The sequence below is a fragment of the Scaptodrosophila lebanonensis genome, unplaced genomic scaffold (assembly GCF_003285725.1).
Source record: "Scaptodrosophila lebanonensis strain 11010-0011.00,11010-0021.00 unplaced genomic scaffold, SlebRS2 tig00000001-arrow-pilon, whole genome shotgun sequence".
NCBI lineage: Eukaryota > Metazoa > Arthropoda > Insecta > Diptera > Drosophilidae > Scaptodrosophila > Scaptodrosophila lebanonensis.
In genome coordinates this window covers 20,211,246-20,229,083 of record NW_022060529.1, presented here as the reverse complement: position 1 = coordinate 20,229,083, position 17,838 = coordinate 20,211,246, and the positions used below count along the sequence as shown (strand labels likewise).

General features: G+C 35.9%; 6 protein-coding genes across 11 annotated transcripts; 1 reads left to right on the top strand and 5 right to left on the bottom strand.

The window, feature by feature from the left end:
• Nucleotides 1–254: 254 nt before the first annotated feature.
• Nucleotides 255–5,727, bottom strand: LOC115628957 (benign gonial cell neoplasm protein). Of its 2 annotated transcripts, none has more exons than XM_030525243.1 (5): nucleotides 4,230–5,727; nucleotides 2,744–3,109; nucleotides 1,720–2,685; nucleotides 658–1,303; nucleotides 255–474 (listed from the first exon to the last, which is right to left on the bottom strand). In XM_030525243.1, the coding sequence occupies exons 1-5, from the start codon at nucleotides 5,725–5,727 to the stop codon at nucleotides 339–341; spliced, it is 3,612 nt and encodes a 1,203-aa protein (XP_030381103.1). In that variant the 3' UTR covers nucleotides 255–338. The 2 variants fall into 2 exon arrangements, with proteins under 2 accessions (XP_030381103.1, XP_030381096.1); XM_030525236.1 differs by having other exon boundaries at nucleotides 2,744–3,097; nucleotides 4,233–5,727.
• On the bottom strand, nucleotides 3,175–4,197 carry LOC115628972 (partner of Y14 and mago). Its single transcript, XM_030525254.1, has one exon. It carries the CDS (start codon nucleotides 4,071–4,073, stop codon nucleotides 3,459–3,461), a length of 615 nt encoding a protein of 204 aa, XP_030381114.1. The 5' UTR covers nucleotides 4,074–4,197; the 3' UTR covers nucleotides 3,175–3,458.
• A 908-nt stretch (nucleotides 5,728–6,635) lies between the features above and the next one.
• On the bottom strand, nucleotides 6,636–10,598 carry LOC115620648 (TAR DNA-binding protein 43). 5 transcript variants are annotated; one of them, XM_030514023.1, is made up of 7 exons: nucleotides 10,276–10,535; nucleotides 8,680–8,940; nucleotides 8,300–8,610; nucleotides 8,031–8,235; nucleotides 7,329–7,969; nucleotides 7,117–7,269; nucleotides 6,636–6,906 (listed from the first exon to the last, which is right to left on the bottom strand). In XM_030514023.1, exons 2-7 carry the CDS (start codon nucleotides 8,918–8,920, stop codon nucleotides 6,838–6,840), a joined length of 1,620 nt encoding a protein of 539 aa, XP_030369883.1. In that variant the 5' UTR covers nucleotides 8,921–8,940; nucleotides 10,276–10,535; the 3' UTR covers nucleotides 6,636–6,837. The 5 variants fall into 5 exon arrangements, with proteins under 5 accessions (XP_030369883.1, XP_030369868.1, XP_030369892.1 ...); XM_030514008.1 differs by lacking the exon at nucleotides 10,276–10,535 and adding an exon at nucleotides 10,568–10,598 and having other exon boundaries at nucleotides 8,300–8,940; XM_030514032.1 differs by having other exon boundaries at nucleotides 7,117–7,280; nucleotides 7,811–7,969; nucleotides 8,300–8,940; nucleotides 10,276–10,540.
• A 1,209-nt stretch (nucleotides 10,599–11,807) lies between these two features.
• Nucleotides 11,808–13,984, bottom strand: LOC115631768 (ceramide phosphoethanolamine synthase). The gene is made up of 2 exons (XM_030528607.1): nucleotides 13,730–13,984; nucleotides 11,808–13,043 (listed from the first exon to the last, which is right to left on the bottom strand). The coding sequence occupies exon 2, from the start codon at nucleotides 12,982–12,984 to the stop codon at nucleotides 11,854–11,856; it is 1,131 nt and encodes a 376-aa protein (XP_030384467.1). The 5' UTR covers nucleotides 12,985–13,043; nucleotides 13,730–13,984; the 3' UTR covers nucleotides 11,808–11,853.
• Nucleotides 13,985–14,144: 160 nt separating this feature from the next.
• On the top strand, nucleotides 14,145–14,922 carry LOC115621530 (NADH dehydrogenase [ubiquinone] 1 alpha subcomplex assembly factor 3). The gene is made up of 3 exons (XM_030515199.1): nucleotides 14,145–14,436; nucleotides 14,494–14,692; nucleotides 14,753–14,922. Exons 1-3 carry the CDS (start codon nucleotides 14,189–14,191, stop codon nucleotides 14,894–14,896), a joined length of 591 nt encoding a protein of 196 aa, XP_030371059.1. The 5' UTR covers nucleotides 14,145–14,188; the 3' UTR covers nucleotides 14,897–14,922.
• Nucleotides 14,923–14,951: 29 nt separating this feature from the next.
• On the bottom strand, nucleotides 14,952–17,392 carry LOC115621519 (trifunctional enzyme subunit beta, mitochondrial). Its single transcript, XM_030515188.1, has 7 exons — nucleotides 17,253–17,392; nucleotides 16,637–16,802; nucleotides 16,401–16,575; nucleotides 16,143–16,343; nucleotides 15,912–16,086; nucleotides 15,601–15,731; nucleotides 14,952–15,536 (listed from the first exon to the last, which is right to left on the bottom strand). Exons 1-7 carry the CDS (start codon nucleotides 17,317–17,319, stop codon nucleotides 15,033–15,035), a joined length of 1,419 nt encoding a protein of 472 aa, XP_030371048.1. The 5' UTR covers nucleotides 17,320–17,392; the 3' UTR covers nucleotides 14,952–15,032.
• Nucleotides 17,393–17,838: the final 446 nt, after the last annotated feature.

Genomic DNA, 17,838 nt, shown 5'->3' with positions numbered 1-17,838 from the left:
TTACGCTTAATTAGAAAGCTCTTACGTAAAGATCTAAACTCAACAAAAATAGACATAAGTATATTTGTATACTAACATATAAATAAACAATTTTTCTGTGAAGATTCATTCAATGCATGTATTTCAAATACTGCGTAGAAATATATTTCTGTTTCATAAACATTTCCATCAAGATTTACTTTAGTTTGTGAAATTTGTGAATTCCTTGATCACAGATCGTAGGTATGAATAGAAACTTAGAACTAGCTTATAACTACTTTTCATAATTTCGCAGTTATTTAAGAATTCAAACAAATTACAAATAGAAAGAAAAACACAATGACTATAAAAGTTATCATTTATCTTTTGTGGATCCAATGATTTCGAAAGGCAAACAAATCCATGATTAATTTCCCAACTCTTTTGTCGATCAATGATACCGTCAGGCGCTCGTCAAAAGTTGGTAGAGACACATTCAACGATGCACAGGCCTCCCTGAAAGAAATACCCCAAAAATAATTGCCATCAGTCATTCATCCATCTTATTCTCAATTACTATTTCAAAAAATATATGAACGGTTTTACAATTTGTTATGTCAAATGTTTCAAAAACACTGCATTAAGAGCTTATCGTGACAGGTGCATATATTTATTTGGATAGGTTTTATTGGAACTTACATGATCTCCAATACTGGAATAGAATTTCTAAAATATTCCTTTAGTACCAACTCGCCTTTTATAGTGATTGCCCGGCTGATGCTGTATACATTATCCGGTTTCTTGCCATATAATATGATGAATATATGTCTCTTTGGGGACTCAATTGGTCTAACAAATTTTCCAAGAGCATTTTCGACAATTGCTTTGTTATTGATTCGATAAAATTGTTTTGGAGATTCTGTGTACAATAGAAAGAACTGTCTTTCAATGGATATGGCATTCTCGACCTCGTGGCTTTGATTGAAGTGCGAATTAATCGAGAGCAAATAAGAGCTGGGCATTTTAACGATAGGCTGGTATCCAATATTTGAAAATTTGGTAAGTCCAGCCAAAATTTCTTCAGTTTCGAGAATTTTAGACAGCATTTGAAATATGAAGGGATGGTGAGCGATTTCCGTATTGCGTTGCCATTTATCTGAGTTACTGCAGTGCTTTAAAAAGTAATGATAGGTCTTAAAGAAACATTGGCGGGTTTTCAGAAGCAATTCAACTGCTGATTTTGACATGGCCATCCAAATCCATTCATCGATGAAAAGATGAATGTTGTAATTATTCAAATGTGTTTGATCCTGTGACATCTGAGTACGTCTTAGTTTTGTGGGACCTGCAGGTGAAAATCTTGAAGTTCAGATTATTTGTATATTAGCTTGTGGTTTTATTTTACACTTCTATGGTTTTCGACTTAAAAGATAGTATTCAATTAAAAATTAAAAAATGTAAGTTTTTATTTTACGTTTATTTTACCTTTTACGTTTTTATATTCAAATTTAACTTAATTTATGATAAACTTTAATAATACAAATTATGTGAAAATTGGAGTCCAAAAAGTTTGCCAGGCTAAGACTTATTATTCAACTATTATATGGTTACAGGTGTTGGCCTAATTGTTGTCTTAATTCACTCTCAAAATATTAAACTATCCAGGCTATCACCATAAAACTATATTCATGGACAAAAGTTACCAACGCTGTCCTCAGACAACAACAGTTAAAAAGTACGACAAAAATAATATTCACTTACCGGCGAACATGGCCACGGTTAAGGGTAAGACCACAGATCCATAAATAATTTGATTGTTCTGCTGGGTGCAAACTATCCAAGGTGTTTTAAACTTTTGGGCGCACTTGCTAAATGGCTCTAGAAAATCGCGAAGCACCGAATTTGGATGCAAATGAAGGCCCATTGAGTAGGCCGACTTAAGACTATTTTTCTGGGCATCTACGACGCAAATGTTGGGATACATGCCTCCAGTAAGAGCAGCTTTTACGAGCGGCCAACTAGCCGAATTTGAATTAGCGGCTTGCATGCTTAGCTGACCATGGCTGTGAACCAAATGGGCGGTCCGTAGGGCAGTCACAATGTTGGAACGTGTAAAGTTTAACTCCTCCATTAGACCATTTACAATAAACTCGTACTCATCAGTTAGATATAGGGGAGGTAAGCTATTGTTTAAACGACAGTGCCATTCGTGAAATAAATGAACAAATACAAAGTGATCGGAAAACTGATTATCTGACAATCGTATACGTTCGCCCTTAATCCGATTTTGTATGTAAATCGTGAACTGATCCCAAAGACGATCTATGTCTTCGTTGAGCGGTATGCCAAGCGGATCAGTATTAATTAACGAACTAACTATGGTTAGTATAGGATCCAAGCAATGAAGCAAAATACCAAAAATTAACGTGCGTCCCAGTTGACATGGCACGGGCAAGTCTATAAGCCGGCAACCCAACCAGGTAACGTCTTCGGCCTCGTCCAGTACTTCAATTTTTTTCAAAAATTGAACTGCGTGGTGTACGTTTAGCAATTGCGGTGGAGCAATTATATAACTTAGGTATTCACTAATCATCATATTGGGAGAAAGCAGTTTTACGGTCAAACAAATCTTATCCAGAGGTGCCATCTTTATAGGTGGCTCGCTAGTCTCAGTTAGCCTCTCATATGCCTGCATTGATATTAATCGGAAACATTGCTTCTCTGTAACTATAAAAGAAAAATTGTTTTTAGCAGAGAGAACTAAATGTATAAGGTGGTGACTAACCGTCCGAATTTAGCATAAGTTTCCGTCTCCAAAGACGGTCCTTTGCCAGCCATTCGTATTTGTTTTCATTGCTATATGTTGTGCTATTGTACAATGTTCTCACTTCGCAGGCTGTGTCTATTGAGTACGTAAATAAAATGTCCAATCGCATTGACTCAATTATATCAGTCGCTAGCACGATTTTGATTGTATCCGCTTGGGATTTAACTAAGGCATCAACGTGTACTTTGTCCATGTTTGAATGCAGCAGGAATATGGCAAATGTTTGTAGATTTCCAGTCAGGTAGTGGCTTAGTAACATGTAGTTTAGTTTAACCATGTGATAATATGTCGGTAATAGGATTAAAATGTTCCCTAGTAAATACAAACCAAGTTAAAATGAAAATCGTTATTATGAATAAGTCGAACAATAATAAATGTTAAACTATGCATATGCTTCTATATCATTTATTTCCAACACGAATTACTTTTTACAAAAATACCTAAATAACAAATACTTAAAATCTCCTGCCTATAGACTTTTAACTAAAAAAATTAAGACATCTACATATGACAGAACATAATTGTAAATAATGAATGACAATTCAAAAGCGGCGGGAAATCTGCGAGGATAGCTTAAGCTAAAACTAAACTTAATTTAAAAATATTTAACAGACATATGGATGTAGAGTGGAGGCGGCGACACGTGCTTGTATTTGTTAAAATGACCAGAGAGCTATGACTGAGGCAGTACTGAGTTGTCTTCTAGAAGTTTAATCTGTTCGAGAATTTCGGGCTTTTTTTTTATTTTATCTAGTTGGTCCTTATCCAACTTCTTTACTTCGCCAGCTTTCATTCTACTTTCAATCAACTCGATTTCTCGTATTTTTTTCCGTAATTTCTTTATTTGTTTCGCCGTGTCTATCTTTTCAACGTCATCAAGCTTTAATGTATCTTCCAGGGTCCTAGCCACTTCTATTACGCTCTTGCTTGTAGACATCTGCTTCGGCTTGGCTGTAGTAGTTGGGCAAGTTGGGAGCTCCACATTTGCGGCACTTGATACTATCGTTTTGGAGCTCTTTGTTAGTTCTTTTTCAAGTTTTTTCGTCTTAGCTCGTTCTTGTTTCTCGCGTTCCTTCTTTGCCTCGGCAGCCACCAACGGGCACATGCCAGGAGGCACACCCGATCGTGTTTGCCGCTGAGCAAATTGCTTGCCCTTGCTCTCGTATAAAGGCACCTCCTCTTGTGGCACATATCCGTCTTTCACACGGCGGGCTTTGCGCCACGTGCCGTCTGGTCGCTTTGTGGCCGGTATAAATGTGCCTTCACTGTTTTGTAAATATGTACTCATCTCACAAATTTTAGCAAACGCGAAACTCTGAACCAATAACAATCCGCTATTGTGAATACTTATCGATATACCTAGGGATGGCCCGAAACCGACTCCACCAATAAGCTACCGTTTTCTAAATATCAATATGTAACAATATTTAAATTTTTGATTTCATACCTGGTAGATATTCCGGTCTTGTTAGTAATAAGTATATTATATCAATGATCAGGTCATAGTCTACAAATTCTGGCTTGGCATCTCTAATAGCATTTCCATGAAGACTGTAATTGTTAAAGACATCATTGCATTCGCTGTTGCTTTTTGCCGCAAAGGAAACGGCACTTTGATTCCACTCGTCTACGATATAAGGGTCAGCGCCCAAAAACAGCAGAAGGCGCACATGACCCGTATTGTTTAGTTGGGTAGCGATCAAAATAGCAGTCTTTCCATGAACCGAATGCCGGTAATTTACGGGCACAAGCTCGTAATTGACAGCATACAAAAAGAGGCGAAAAGCTGCGTCTGTGCCGAGCTGCTCATATGCTTGTAAGCAGTTATCCAGCTGGGCATTTCTATCACTGTTATTCCTAAACAGCTGCAGTTGATCCTTGTACACAATCTCTGGCGCCTTGTGCAAACCAGCTAAGGATATACAGCTGTGAATATCCTCCAAATATAGAATTCGAGTGACACCCTTTTCCATAACTTCCATTTTTATTTGAATGCCCTCTCCGAAAAACGTAATATATGGCTGTAGATCGTGGTTTTGCGAAAGCAGTACTACTTTCATGTTTGATTTTGTGGACAGCGCATTACGTAATTCGTTGGCTAAGATGTCAGTGTGCGGGTCATGCAGATGGACATCATTTACCACGAAGTGGCTTACGTTTTGAAATTTGTCCGCAGCATCTTGGCTAATCAACAAACGAAGGTAGTGCTTCGAAGTCGTGTACACAATATGCGACATAGTGCTAATATTGCTGTACTGAGGAATTTGAATGCCGACCGTCTCCCCGACCTCTTCTCCGTAAAAACTTGCGAGGCGCTCACAATTGTAAATAGCCAGGATATTATCTCTTTCAATACAAAAAATTTTCGCGTTCAATTTTTTCTTCCGGCAATCTTCTAATATAAGAATTGGCAGGAGCACAGAATTATCCCAATAAAGCTCAGCATTTACTACAACGACGCGAAAAGCATAGATGGACGGAAGTATTTTGTCGCGGCTCCCAAATCCAGCCAGGCTTTTCAGATAGTCTCGTTGCTTTTTTGTTTGAGAACGTAATGGCGGTGGTGTGATGGGCGACAAATGCATATGTAGAGACGGCACTGACATATCAATGCCTGCTGAGAATAAAAATGATTCGTCTCCTTCTACATAGGTCAAGGTTTTATCAAGTAAAGCAAACATGTCCGCAATTGTAGATTTGTGCAGCACTAATATTTTTGGTTCTTCCAAATAATGTTTGCACACACGCTTATAAACTTTAATACAACATTGACCGTCACTGCACACACAAAGCGCGCGAAGACCAACAGCTTGGGCGGACTTCATAAATATTTCTCGCTCGGTAGCCCGAAATATCGGAGCGAACTGTTGGCAGCAGCGTCGGCCAGCAATAAAATATAGCAATTGCTGCGGTATGAACTGATTTTGAATTATATGATTCATTATATTTAATTGTCACTTCTCTAAAACAACACGGACGGGTCTATTGCGTTTTTTTCCGCGAATATAATTTTCCGTTAACATTTGCAAATGTTTTCAAACATGAGGACAAGTTAATTGCTTCCTTAGTAATTGAAACAGTGGGAAGAAACGTTTTCGATATATTTTATTCTACAGATGAATTATTTGTGTGAAGTCCAGCTGATTTGCAATTTTGAAATTAGACAAATTATATGTTGCTGGAGCACCGTTATTATGTTGATGAGTAACATTTCACAAAGTACATTTTTTTATTTTATTAATGTAGCTATTGCTTTGTCAGTTACACTTTTTAGCTCACACAAATTGGCTGAAGCTCTGCATTGTTTTGTAAGGAACATAAGATGAACAGCTGATTTGTAATTAAAAAATTATATTAATTACATGTTGATCCAGTTACATTCGTTCTTATGATGGTTTTTTGTAATTTTACTAATAAATTTTTTGTTATTTATATACAAAAGAAGCTCATCGGAAAAAATCGCGAATTTATATATTCGATATGGCTTGCCGCTTTGAAATATGCGTGATTCCTTGCTAAGTTCTTTTAAATTTGAAATTTAATTTTTGTCGAAATATTGCTTATCGATAGTTTCTCGCCAGGACGATACTGATAAGACATGCATACGACAAACACATCTATATTAGTCGAAAAGCCTTGCAGTTTTTCTGAATTGCTAATAACATTTTTATTTTCATAGAAATAGCAATACGAAAAATCGAATTGTTTTTGGACAAAAAATTTGCTTGACTTTAACTGGAAAAACATATTTATAATCAACAAGTAGTTCCTATAAAAGCCTGCAGAATTCAGTTCTGGATTCCAGTATTTAGGATATAAGCTGAGAAGAATAAGATATTTTGAGGTAATATTATAATTTTAGAGTGAACATTTTATTTATTTAATCAGCTTATCAAAGATTATACCATGCTCGAACATATTACAAAGACAATTGTTTTAATTGTATATATGTATGTATGTAGGTACATGTAACTTAAATGTTTGGTTTAAATACAAAGTAACCTAGGTGTTTTTAAATACCGAGAGTTGGTACACACATTAAAATAAACTATTTAAAGGAAATTAGATTTGTCAACAGAATTAGAGCCGCTGCTTTGATTCGACCAGCCGGAGTTTCCATTCTGTAATGCAGTGAATAACAAGTCAATAAAATTTGCTTTCTTTCCTCAATTCCGAGTTCCTCAACTCTTACTTTCGATCATATGGAAATTAGATATTTTAACTAAAAATATGTCTTGCATATGATTGTTTCTGACGCTAATAAAAAATTAATGAAATTCCATTAAATCGAAAATTAAAGGGGAATTCGGCGTGTTTCTTTAGAAACCAACCTGTTGGTCGTTACAACCAGAGTTGTCGCCTTTTATCATTCCAGCTGAGCCCGAATTAGGGTTATTAGATCCTTTTCTCCCGCCGCAATTGTTCATGTTGCTAGCGTTGGAATGACCGCTGTTTTGAGCCACCCATGATAAAAAATTGCCTCCCTGAAAGGTAACTGAAAGAGTTTTTTGTTTGAAACAAGGATAGAAGTTAGAAGGCTTGCCTGCTGATCCTGGTTTTGATTTTGCAGCTGATTGCCTAGAAGGCTCCACTGATTCAACGCAGCAGCAACCAAAGCAGGGTTCATCGGCAATGAGTTTAAATTAAGTCCGACGCCTAAAGGGTTGTTCATATTTTGCCCTTGGTTTGATGAGCTTGATCCTTGTGGATTAATGCCTAATGCCTGAAGATTTGGCATATCCAAATGGCCCCTGTTCTGTTGGTTCATCCAGCCGCCACTCCCTACATTACCATTATGCGGCTGGTTCATGCCATGGTAATTGTTCTGCCTATTATAGGGCATACCACCATCCTGGCGATTCATGTTCCCGCCACTATTGTGACTACCGCTATTATTATAGCCCCCACCTGAATTTCCACCAAAGTTATTTCCACCCATTCCGTAGCCACCACTGCCAATGTTGCTGTGACTATTGCCGATTGTAGGGTTATCACCACTTCCATGCGCATTGTGTTGATTATTACCTCTGTGGTGTCCACTTCGGCCTGAATTCATGTGATTTCCCTGATGATGGTATGAGTGCATGCCAAAGTTATTCCCAGAATTATAGTTGAAATTTTGTCCTTGGTGGCTTCGGTTCTGTTCAGCTTTTGGGGCAGCATTGGAAACGTGCACTGACACGCCTAAAAAAGGAATTAAATGAATATTATATTTTATCTAGAAATATCGTATGTCAAAGTTTACCTTTTATTATGTGGTCTTCTCCGCATAGCGATTGAGCTACATCGGGGTCGAGAAATGTGACAAAGCTGAATGCTCTAAAAGGTCGGGGAATAAAGACATCGGTCACCTCTCCAAATTTTGAAAAATACTCTCGGAGATCATCAGAATTTATATCTTCAGTACATCGACCAACGAAAACTTTACATGGAACTTGGTGGCCCATACCCTATAATAAAAAGAAATATACATATTTTAAGAAAGGGTTAACTTTCTGTTTGCAATTTCTATACCTTTGAATTTGGAACTTTAACTTCACACCAACGGCCATCAATGAGGTGGCGATTAGAAAGCACACGCATTTGAGCTTCGTAAGAACCAAATCGAACAAATCCAAATCCCTTTGATTGCCCCGATTTAACATCTTTCTTAATCTGCGCCATTAGCACTTCACCGTAACTCTCAAAATATTCCCTTAGACTATCCTCAGTGGTTTTCCAAGGCAACCCCAAGACAATCAAGTCAGTACAACGGAGACGTGTTTCGATGCGTTTAGTTTTCGCCGTCGAGTTTTCCAAGTTATCATCGCTTTTGCGTTTGTTTTCTACGGGAGGCAATATGGGGCGATAAGGACTGTCGATTTGTGCGGCAGAGCTTCTGAAATGCGCAATACCTTTTGGAAATACACAAAAGTATATATATTCTCCCCAGGACGAATCAACGCTTGGCGGAAATAGTCTGCCCTCGTTTGATCGAACGCCTCGCACAGCCTTTGTATCCATATTCCTGTATTTAAGACCGCAAGAGCCTGGAAATTGTGCTTGAAGTGTCGATAAGAGAAGGGTTCCATCTTCTTCAGCTGGCAACTCGATTGGCTCATCACCCTCCTCCTCGGATACTTGGACAAAGTCCATAACGCCTTGTCTTCGATATTCTAGAAATTTTATAAAAATTATCAAATTATTTCATAGACACAGGATAGGCCACCATTTGAAAACTATTCAGCACTCGACATTCTATAGTATAAAAACAAATAACAGCTACAAATACACTCACACATCCCTCCCATAAATTTTCTTTTCATCACTTACAAAAAAAAAACGTGGCTTTGGCAATACCACAAAAAATATATACATACATATCTAAACTCGACTAAGGTCGATTAATAACTCTCCATATGACTATTACCTGAATATAAAACTCAAGAGATACGGAAAAAACTTTCAAACGAATAATAACCAAAAGCTACGATTTTAATTTGGTGTTCCTGCCATTTCGCAACTTTAAGGAACACCCATATGTACGAGTATATATATACATGTATAGAATTTTATTGAGTTTGTTTAATCATGCTAAAGTTTTAACATCATTCTTTCATAGTTACAAAAATTGATACGTAGATCATTTTAACTTTTTTTTTATATTTATTCACAAAAATATATTTGTAACCGGCACACATTTTCATCATCAATCAATTCCACCTATTCAACCTATTGTACATACATACATACATACAGATCCGTTTAAAAATCAATGACATTCAAGAATAATTCACATATGTACATACATATATTTTTGTATAATGGTTAACTTCACACGAGCCATGTTTTTTTTTTCTTGTTGCAATTTTTCTCGTACTTAGGCATTTAAAAAACAAATTGTAATTTTTGTAAAGAAAATTGAAGCAACACGAACAACGAATCTGATAAATGGTATTTCATGAAATACGTCTTTTAACTTTCTTCTCGTAATTGTATTACCCTTTGATTGATAATAGAAAATTTAATCACATATGTACATAAGTGTAAAATACATTTGCCTGACATGGGGTTTAAAACATTGGGGAGAATATTTCTGTGAGGTTCACGTTCACACCGCAAAACTTATGCATACATTCATCATACATATATTCGGTGTAGTACCCTAGGAACCATTGTAAGTACACACATACATATTTCAGAAATGTTTTAGGAAGCTCTGCACACCTACAGTGTTTGTGAGCAGTGAATGGTCCTTCTGAGTATTGGCTCAGTTGGTCGAAACATTGACGGGTACTGTACATACATATGTATGTATGTTTCCTTATTTGTAGAAACTTTGTAAAATGTACCTAACATAATAATAATAAATAATTTCGTAGATAAAAGGGCAATATTTTATCTAAGCAAAGCATAAAACTCAGTTAACGTAAATTACATAAGTATATCCAGATGTAAACGTGCACATAAAATGGTAGAGCCGTCCTAAATGATTATACAAGAAATCTTACACTATTGAGTGGGGGGTTAGATTATCACTACAGATGTAGTGTCTTCACACACGAAATGATTTAATTTTTTTTTTATTATAATAAAGCAAGCAGATCGCTCTCTCACAAGATTCACACACAGGCAGAACCAGAATCACTTTTTACACATTCGTTCGCGCAGCACACGATTCTTCCAAAACTTTAAGTATGCATAAAAGTTTCTTTTCACGCTCGATTCTCGACACAACACACGCTAGGAAAATAGCACATCCAATTTTCCAATAGATTGAAGTAAAAAAAAAAGAATAATTACAATTTCATTTGAAAAAAATCTAACTTTGACAGATTCATCTTTTTTCGCTTGTGAAATATTTTTAGTATGTATATCAAATAGGGATGAGTATTGTATCGATATACACGTAATGTGGTATGCTGATATATTTCTCTAGTTTACCCGATCAATATTGTTATTGAAAATACTAGATACTACTTCACTAACGCCTATCGAGCAATTAACAAAATCATTATATCAAATAAATGTGTACATATGTCAGAAAAAAGATCAATAAGTCGTATTGGTTTGTTTTATGTTATCCTGCCTATTGATTGAGCAATTATTGTACAGTAGCTTGTTTCTTTTTCCAAAGAAACAAATTGTATCAATACCACTAGTGGGATTTCTGCAGGAACCGAAAAGAACAGCAATATGTTATATTTGAAAAGAAAATTGTAATTTGATTGTTAAATGGAATCAATAATGTAATCGTTTTTTACGCAGTCTCTTTGGTCACACTGCAGGATTTGCGTGGAGTACCTATGAGCAGCTGATCAGAATGTATTATAAATCATAATCAGGAGTGGGAATACCACTTATGCATAGATGTGTATGTACTTAAATGAATGAATGTCTATAATAAAACGTCAATTTTCAATGTTGACAGGACTTTCTCACATATGTGAAAACTTCAGCAGTTCCATTTTCCATATGTCTCAGTCGCGGTTGATATGTCAAAAACACATTTGAACGTTACAATATACACACATACATACATACGTATATAAACATACATACGTTCTGGCGTTTGTAATCATAGTGAAATTAGACATGATTAAAACATCGAATAATTACCAACAAAACTTGTCTATTCAGGGACGTAGGAGAATGTGGATATAAAGATTGTTTTTTTTTAACTATTACACTTTCTGAAATCCTTGCGTCCATACAGACAGATAGAAATGGCTTCTTCTGTGTGCTACATATATATATATGTATGTACATACATGTATGTATGTACATATGTACTTACATTTGCTAAACTAAACTAGTATACCCTTTCGGTGCAGGGTATAAAAAAAATATCACAGTCTCAATGTACGGTATCCGTCAACTCATTTTTACGCCTGATTTTTAAAATAAAAACAAGACACTATTAAAAGCTAGTCTTGTTTGCAGCCCTACGGCCAGGACTGTTTTTGATGGTTGCGCTTCCAATCAGTGTCATAAGTCTGGATGGGGAATAGCAGTAAAATGTAAAAATTAATAATTAAAAATGTACGGTACACAAACGTTATTGTATTTATTTTATAACAATATTAAAATCACAGTGAAATGTTACTGCACGTTGTCGAATTAAAAATATAGTTCTGGGCTTCCAAAATGTGCATTTCGGTTAAACAAATAGCAACTAATAATATAATGTAACCACTACAACGTATGGCTTTTAAAAAGTCCCACAACTTGTCGCAGAATATACTAAGCAGTACGCAATGCAATAGGGCATGTACGTTAACTATACGCCACATCCAGGCTACACAAAAGAACCACGTCGATTTAAACACATAGTTCTGGCACTGATATTGGGTATTGCTAACATCATTACGTTCCAGCATATTCTGATAAACAGCAATGTAACGATTCCAAGCCGTCGAACTCAATAAAAGTTGACCTGTAAAGCTGATTACATTTTTTGCGACTTTCCGCGTAGTTGCTTTCATTTTAGGTATTATTGCTGTCTCAGGCGTTTTGGCATCAGTCATTGGTATGATTGAGTATCCTCTTCGAGGTGGATTGTTCTTCAGGTAAAAAAATATGCCCAATAGAAGTGCAATACATCCAAGACCATCGCAAAGACCGTCAACATAGTACCCTGACGTGCCAATTTCCGATCGTTCACCACGAATATTTTTTCTTACGCGAGCCACATGTCCGTCCAGATCATCTAGAAATGTTCTGATTTGGAAGAGTAAAACACCAAGTCGTCTGTATCCCAGGCTGTCGGATGAGACGAGCTTTCCCGAAACACAAGCTACGCCCACATGAAAAAACGAAATCATGTTAGGAGTGATAAATGTTGATCGAGAAAATCCAATGATATTATCAAAAATTGTTGCCAGCGGCGCAAAAAGGTAATGATTCGTGTGATCCAGCAATATCGCCTTCACAGTTATATGGCACAGTGGATTTATGTCACAAGATATCCATGTGTAATCTTCGTAGGACGGCTCTTTCAAGACGGTGGGCGACTTCGGAGTACTGCTCAAATCAGATGCTAAGTTCGTTGGTGCTGGCAACAATGTTGACTGCGTGGAGTCATTAATGTGATAATTTCGGTCAATAGCATAGTTGTGTACTCGCAGATAAAGCTCAACATCCATAAATACATAAAATATGATTAACAGAAAAAGAAGTGTTAACAATATTTTGCTTATTTGTGAGCTGGGCCCGATCATTTTGGGACGTTGAGGTAGCTTCAGGGCTCAAATTCTTCGCAAAAGTATTTTCAAAAATGCTGAAAACAAAAAATATTATACATCAATTATTAGTGCAGATGGGTTGTAGTAACGCATAATTCTTCTAACTTATTCGAAATTTTTTTTGCGTATATACAATTTCACCGATTAAAAATAAAATTAAAATAAATTGCCGTTGATTTCAACCACAACATAATAAATGTAATCAATATATGTATGTATGCAGATCAGAAATCAAAATGTAAGTCCAGGAAATTTTGATTGCATGATTTCAAGCATTATAATGTTCATGAATTTTAAATACACGTTGTTTAAGTCCACTGTTATTTTCGGTGTTCATAAAATATGACAGAATATTGCAAAATGATAAAAAATAAACAGATATTTAGAACTACATATTTATATTTACGTAGATATGGATGTGTGTGCGTGAGTACATAATGCATGACGCATATATAGCCCCTCATCCGTTTCTATTTCTGAATGTACTTACATACATATGTATGAATGCATTAAACGAATGAATGAGCATTTCGCCAATATGTGTAGAACAGAGATATTAAGTACATATGTATGTACGTATGATGATGATGATTACATACAAGCAACATACATATGTACATGTATGTATGTAATCATATACTACATACGTGCAGTTAATAATGTTGACTAACTACATATGTATATGTACATATTACAAATTTCAAATAGTCCTTCAACTTACTGTCGAAATTGAAATGTTTCATTACAGGACAATCGCTTTAATCCCCATATAGACTTGTTAAACATGCATATTGTTATTAATGTTGTGAATCCAAGCAACTGGTTGACGATTTTTCACGATATTTATTTACATATGCATGCAGGCACAGGTGTATCAGAGTTATGTTTTTAAGATAACTCGTGCTTTCGGTTTTTGGATAAAAGCGCAATAAGTTTGTTGCAATTTAAGAGTTAATATTATTAATATGTTTACGAATTTTTATTTGTGTAATTTTTAATGCCTTCTTGTGTTTTCAACAATGCAATTCGATTTATTATCGGTCAAAATATATCTAAGCAATCGACATGTGATAGCGTACTCGATTGCTGCAATTACAAAGCGACAAATCGCGTAAAATGAATTTTTCATACGTTTGTATGTAAATATAGCGTAATAGAGGCCTGAAAATTATATAAACAAATGATTAGACAAATTGTAAAAAATGTTTTGCCGAGAATTTATAAAGCGACCAACTTATCGCAGGCTAGACAGTTTACCTCGACATCAGGAATTAAATTTAGTAATGCATATGACTATGATGGCAAAACAAAAGTTTCGATATTCAACACGGAAGTGAATCTCGGACTAATGATCACCGGGTACAGCCAGTATGGATTTCGGCTGAATAATGATATGGTACTAATAGGACCCATCACTGTTTTTCCGAGGTACATAATAATGATTGAGTTTTTATTGCCGGCGCCCAAATTGTGTTTTCATTTTAGATCCGTGCTTTCGTGGAACGTGAACTCCTTCGAAGACATAAATGAGCAGAGCTTAAGACTTTTTCCCACATTAGAGCCAAAATTGGATGTACTAATAATTGGAATTGGTGATCAAAGTCCATCAACAAGTCTTTCAAAAAGGATAATTGAGTTTATGAAAAAATACAAAATCAACGTTGAGGTACTTCGGACAGAGCAGGTAAAAATGAATGTACATAAACCATTTTTCCTTGGTTTTTTATTTTTTGTCTATTTATAGGCATGTGCAACGTTTAATTTTTTGAATGCAGAAAATCGGATGGTGGCATGCGCTCTTATACCTCCTTTGCATCTTACATACAATGAAAACGATGTCCTACAAGCAAAGTTGAGACAAAAGCAGCTTTATGATTCAGATGAATAAAACCAAAAATGTTAGGATAAAAATTATATTTACCAAACGAGTTTTTCGCAATTGCTTAGTGTTTCAACTATTAAAAATTTTATTTATATAAAACCTATTCTACACTTGCAATTAATTCGCATAATCATTTCAAAGTTCAGTCTGCTGTTGCACCGGGATAACGTTCAATAAGCATAGCAACGCCTTGGCCACCAGCTGCACAAGCTGCAACTACCCCAAGCTTTCCATCCTCGCGAATCAAACGGTTAGCTGTGTGCATGCACAAGCGAACACCAGTTGCGGCAAATGGGTGACCAATGGAAAGAGATCCGCCCCAGTTGTTCCATTTATTTAAGTCAGGCGAACCCACTTTCTCGCTTAGGCCCAAGTAAGTCTTGCAAAACCAATCTGAATCCATTGCCTTAAGATTTGCTATAATTTGACCAGCAAAGGCCTCATGGATTTCCCAGGAATCAATATCCTTCAATGAGAGACCCGTTTTGCTAAGTAATTTTGGTATTCCATAGGCTGGACCTAACAGCAGCTGGTTTACGGGGTCTTGCGACACGTAGAGAAAATCACGCAGATAGGCCTTGGGTTTCAATCCCAATTCTTTGGCCTTCTCCTCTGTCATAATGATACAAGCTGAAGCACCATCGGTCTAATAAAATAAAAATATTTGCTTACAAAAAAGACTGCGTGCCAAAAATAAATCAACAAATTACCAAAAATGAAGCATTTGCCGCCGTAATTGATCCATAGGGTTTAACAAATGCGGGTTTGAGTTTGGCCAGACTTTCGGGACTGGAGACACGAATTCCATTATCTTTGTCGACTACCTGATCGACACCTTGTACTGAAATATAAAAAAATAAGTTAGTGGACCAACTTACAATATGCAACTCTGCATGGGAGATATTTTGAGTATTTATAGAACAGATTCTAAGCAGTGAAACTACAGGGGTTGGAAGGGAAGGTGGAGCGGGGTATGGTAGATGCTCCCCCGAAAATATATATGCATATTATATATTTGTACCTTTAAAAGGGACTAAATCGGTAAAATATCCCTTATCCTGAGCTTGCTTAGCCAGAGTGTGCGATCTCAACGCATATTCATCCTGTTCGCTGCGGCTCACATTAAAAGCAGATGCAAGTCGATCGGCGGAATGCCCCATCGTCTCTCCAGATGAGAATTCAGCTACAGCAGGCAACTACGAATTAAAATAATATTCTTATTCGTTTCATGATTTTCTTTTTGTATTTTTACCTCTGGCGCCAAAAATGCAGGTCTGAATGTGGAAAGCAAGGAGAGCTGCTGGCCCAATGTTTTGGCCTTATTTGCTTTCAGCATCAGAGCACGCATTTTACGGGAATGGCGAATGGGAACATCGGACATAAACTCAACACCTCCAGCAACTATAACATCGTAAGTATTCGTGGCAATGAGACCCATACCAGTAGTTATTGCCTACAAAATTGGAATTGGTTAACTTCTTACAATTTCAATCTGCATTTAACAGTTTACCGCATTTGAACTAATACAAGCCATCGTGACGGTGTGGGCGGGTGTTTTATCACTGAAACCAGCCGCTAATGCCGCCTCACGTGCGATATTAGACGTTTTTACCTCTTGAATGACGCTTCCGTATACTATATAATCAATGATTTCCTTATCAAGGCGATTCTTTTGCAAAAGTGATCTGAACAAATAAATAAATAAATGTGTGCCTATTTCCATTAGGCAATTAACAGAGCACTTACAATAATGCATGCCTTGCCAATTCATGAGGCATTAATTTCGAGTAGGAAGTACCAGATGTCAAGAATGGAGTTCGCACGCCATCAACAAGTACAATATTTTTGCCGAATGAACTTTTGCTAGGTTTGGCTTGAGGAGCAGCAGCTACAGATAATGGGCGATATTCAACTGTAAAAAATAAATCAACAATAATAGTCATATTTTTATATTATATTTTTAAAGGAACATTAAACATTTGGAGTATTTTAATAGAATCAAATATAATGAGTAGTTTATATGTTTATAACACATTTCTTCCAACTTGTAAATATACATATGTATACATATACATACTTATGTATGTATATTTTTGTATTAAGCATCACACGTCACTGCCCGGGTTGTTGTTGCTTTATGTTGGACTTTGGCCTCATCGGATTTTTCGCTTTCGGAATCAAAGTCCAGGAACTTATTTTGTTCGTAATATTATATACATATATTCAAATACATATCAAGATTATACTTTTCAAATTGCATACATATGCATGTAAATTTGAAAAAATTTACAGCTAATAAGAAATTGAATCTTTCCGTGAATAGTTCGGTTTGCAATTTCATAGAACTACAAATATTACTTACCTGTTTTTGCAGCAACACTTAAGCAATTGCTTTTGCGGCCCAACAGACTCGCGTATCGGAAGTTCATTTTTAATTGTTCTTGTTGTAAATAAATATTATTTCATTAAATGCTATAAGATGCACTTATTAGCATTGCGGCACTATCGGTTGAACTGATAAGCTTATCGATTATTATTTGAATTGAAATCTCTCTTCAATAATACCAAAATATCGTTTAAAAAGTTCGATAACCATTAAGGCGGCTCAACTAATAATATACCAACTAATATATGTCATGTTAAAGTTGTAAGTTAAACATATTTGAGTTAGCGCGGCACATATAACAAAGCAGATGTTTTATTGCGCAGACTGAAATTTAATTATTTTGTTATTCTGTTGAATATTTCGCATAAATGATTTTAGAGTGAAGTGCGAAGGACGACACAAAACAAAATTGTAGGTTTCAAAGATTTAATATTTTAAACAAATATAAATTGACATTTTTATTTAAATAGATTATTATATTTTAATGAACCCGAGAAAGGGAATATTTTACATTTTTATTATATTATATTCTCTCCTATAATTGTTGAGTTTCTATCTAAAG